Source organism: Vigna unguiculata, chromosome 6 (genome assembly GCF_037176805.1).
Source record: "Vigna unguiculata cultivar grain cowpea cultivar isolate G323 ecotype 2 chromosome 6, ASM3717680v1, whole genome shotgun sequence".
Taxonomy (NCBI): Eukaryota; Viridiplantae; Streptophyta; class Magnoliopsida; order Fabales; family Fabaceae; genus Vigna; species Vigna unguiculata.
In genome coordinates this window covers 18,482,055-18,485,973 of record NC_140797.1, presented here as the reverse complement: position 1 = coordinate 18,485,973, position 3,919 = coordinate 18,482,055, and the positions used below count along the sequence as shown (strand labels likewise).

The 3,919-nt window shown below is 44.6% G+C and overlaps 1 protein-coding gene across 1 annotated transcript; it reads left to right on the top strand.

Annotated features, from left to right (window-relative positions):
• Positions 1-256: 256 nt before the first annotated feature.
• LOC146885617 (uncharacterized) lies at positions 257-1,210 on the top strand. Its single transcript, XM_085675011.1, has one exon. The coding sequence runs from the start codon at positions 257-259 to the stop codon at positions 1,208-1,210; it is 954 nt and encodes a 317-aa protein (XP_085531137.1).
• The last annotated feature ends 2,709 nt before the right edge of the window (positions 1,211-3,919 follow it).

Here is a 3,919-nt window from a genome sequence, read left to right as displayed (position 1 = left end):
AATATTTATATTGTCGTATTTAGTCGCATTTATTTAATTGTTTGTGATATTTTTCAAGTAATATTCCTTAGGGATGTTACAGTTGGTATCAGAGCAAAAGTTTCGAAAATGTTTTGAAAAACATGTTTTGGGGCTTTTGGGGAGTGAGCTCGCTAGGTGCGTGCTTGATATTATGTGTGTTTAAATTTAAGGAGGTAAGATTGTGTTAAACTAATGGAATGATGTTTAACAGTTGAATATGTGGCGTATCCAAGCAATGGCAGCTAACAGAAGAAGAAGGAATGTTGGCGGTGCTGATGACATTGCAGAAGCCATTCATCGCATGGTGGATGCAATGCAACAACGTATTCCAGCACAACAAATAGTGACAATAGCACCAGCTAGAGTGCCAACCGTAGAGGATTTTCTGCGCCATAAGCCTGCAGAATTCACGGGTGGGGCCACCCCAGACGAAGCTGATGCCTGGCTTCGCAAGTGCGAAAAGATCTTTGGAGTGATGAATTGTGCTGATGAGCAGAAGCTGGCCTTTGCCGTGTACCTGCTGAATAATGACGCCGAGTACTGGTGGGCAGGCATGAAACAACAGATGCTGGTGAGGGAGGAGCCAGTAACCTGGGAGAATTTCCGAACCCGCTTTTTAGAAAAATATTTCCCAAATACTGTTAAGCAGGACAGGGAAGCAGAGTTCCTGGCTCTACAACAGGGAAACATGTCGGTGCAAGAATATGTTAACAGATTCGAGCAATTGGCAAGGTATTATTCCCAGGCAATTACTGAAGAGTGGAGATGCCTTAAATTCGAGCGGGGGCTCAAACATGAGTTAAAGAAGGTGGTCACGCCTCTGAGAGAAAGAAGGTTTCCAATCTTGGTGGAACAAGCCAAGAGTGCAGAGTACCTAGAAAGAGGGCCGAACCCAGCAAGTCGACATCAGAAGAGTATCGTAGAGGCAAGACAGATGAAGAAACCATACAGTCGACCCCAGACTTCTCAGGGCCCTACGTGTTACCAGTGTGGTGGGCCCCATTTAAAGAGGAATTGCCCTCGGATAACCGGTGGGGTAGGAGGATCAGGAGATCGTCCCAAATGCTTCATATGCGACAAGCCGGGCCACTTTGCCAATAACTGCCCGGAGAAGAAGAGTATCGGGGTTAAAAAGCCAACACGTCCCCAGCTGAGAGAGCTAGAGCAGCAGGAAGGGTGTTCGCTATGACCTCCACGGAGGCTACCCAGTCAGGTAACCTTATTCTTGAGCCCTGTATGTTAATTGGCCAGTCAGTTTTGGTGTTGTTCGACTTTGGAGCAACACATTCCTTCATTTCTAATGCTTGCATGGGGAGACTGAATTTGGAGAAACGTGATTTGGGATGCGAGTTACTGGTGTCAACTCCTTCCTCAGATCAGGTAGCAACCAGTTCAGTCTGCGTGGGGTGTGTGATGGAAGTGGCAGGTCGTAGATTCAAGGTGAACTTGGTGTGCTTGCCTCTGGAGGGACTGGACGTAATATTGGGAATGGACTGGTTGTCCAATAATCACGTCATAATTGATTGTGGACGACGCAGTTTGGTATTCCAAGAGCAGGAAGGGTTAGAGCTGATCTCAACTCAAGAAGCCGTGAGAGCGCTACAGGAAGGGGCCAAATGTTTTATGGTGATGGCTAAACCAGAAAAGAAAAGCGCATTGGAGATGATCCAGAATATCCCTATTGTCAATGAGTACGCAGATGTATTTCCGGATGAAGTATCGGGACTGCCCCCAAGTCGAGACATAGATTTCTCTATCGATTTAGTTCCTGGTGCAGGTCCTGTATCCATGATGTCGTACAGAATGGCACCTGCAGAATTGACAGAACTCAAGAAGCAAATAGAGGATCTACTTGAGAAGAAATTTATTCGGCCCAGTGCGTCGCCGTGGGGAGCTCCGGTATTACTAGTGAAGAAGAAAGATGGGAGCTCAAGACTTTGCGTTGATTACAGGCAGCTAAACAAATTAACAATCAAGAATAAGTATCTGTTACCGAGGATTGACGATCTACTAGATCAGTTGAAAGGGGCAGGAATATTCTCTAAGATAGACCTGCGATCTGGGTATCATCAGATATTGGTGAAGCCGGAGGATGTACAAAAGACGGCTTTCAGGTCGAGGTATGGCCACTACGAATATGTAGTGATGCCATTCAGAGTAACGAATGCACCAGCCATATTCATGGATTACATGAATAGAATCTTTCGACTTTGGTTAGATAAGTTTGTCGTCGTTTTCATAGATGACATACTTATTTACTCAAAGACTAGGGAAGAGCATGTTGATCATTTGAGGGTAGTATTGAAGATACTCAGAGATCATCAGTTGTATGGGAAATTGTCCAAGTGCGAGTTTTGGCTAGACGAGGTACAATTCCTTGGGCATGTCATATCAGCCAAAGGCATTGCGGTGGATCCGGCTAAGATCGAGACGGTCCTTAAGTGGGAGAGGCCTAAGACGGTGACTGAGGTGAGGAGTTTCCTAGGTCTGGCAGGATATTACAGGAGGTTTGTGGAGGGGTTCTCAAAGAAAGTGAATCCATTGACACAGCTCACAAGAAAAGATCAGCCCTTCTCTTGGACTCAAAAGTGTGAGGAGTGTTTTGAGAACATGAAGAGGTGTTTGACTACCGCTCCGGTGTTAGTGATTCCTGATTCGGAGAAAATGTTTGAGGTGTATTGTGATGCGTCTTATCAGGGGCTGGGGTGTGTGTTGATGCAGGACAAGAGACCGGTCGCATATGCTTCTCGTCAGTTGAAAGCACACGAGAAATATTACCCGACTCACGACTTGGAGCTAGCAGTCATTGTATTTGCTCTTAAGTCTTGGAGACACTACCTGTACGGGTCTCAGTTCCAAGTTTTCAGCAATCACAAAAGCCTGAAATACTTGTTCGACCAGAAAGAGTTAAATATGAGACAGCGCAGGTGGATGGAGTACCTGAAAGATTACGATTTTGAATTGCTTTATCACCCAAGCAAGGCAAATGTCGTATGCTGATAAAAGAAGGCGGCCATTGGAGTTTGATGAAGGTGATCATGTGTTTCTACGGGTTACCCCAACCACGGGAGTTGGAAGGGTTCTAAAATCGAGGAAGTTGACACCGCGGTTTATAGGACCCTATCAGATTACGCAGAGAATTGGGCCGGCAGCCTATGAAATTGCCTTGCCACCTCATCTAGCGAACTTGCACAATGTATTCCATGTTTCTCAGTTGAGGAAATACGTTGCAAGTCCAGACCATGTATTAGAGGCTGATGATGTACAAGTGCGGGAAGATTTGACCATACCGGCTGGACCGGTTCGCATCCTGGACTCTCAAGTCAAACATCTGAGGGGTAAGAAGATAAATACGGTGAAGGTGCTTTGGGATGAGGCAACTCAGGAGATGACCTGGGAGATGGAGGATCGCATGAAGTTATCCTATCCACATCTGTTTCCTGGTAAGTCTTGTTTTCGAGGACGAAAACTTTTGAAGGTGGGGGAAATGTAAGACCTGGGAAAAATTAAATAATTAATTAAGTAATTAAGCGGATAAATGTGGGTAAGGGGAACCTTTAAAGTAATAAATGCGGAGTGTATGACATGGAAAAGTACTAGCTCATATGATTGAGAGTACTTCGATTGTGTGAAAGGACTTGGATTCGAGTCCTATGTATGTTATTTTTTTGTGTGGTATTAAATTTGTATTATTTTTGTGTATATTAAAATGTGTTGTGGGTTTTATGATTATTGAATTGTATTGGTTAGTATGAAATATGAATTGGTTGCATTGGTTAGGCATTGAGTTGGCTTGTGCATGGATGTGGGTTCAAACCTTGGGAGACCCAAAGGAAACTTCATTTTTGCCATATTAGGTTTTGATTTGAAGTTGAAGGGTTAAGGAAAAGCCTAGCAG

Bases quoted from the DNA above. Each gene is read 5' to 3' on its own strand.
- LOC146885617 (XM_085675011.1), top strand. From the start codon at position 257: ATGGCAGCTAACAGAAGAAGAAGGAATGTTGGCGGTGCTGATGACATT.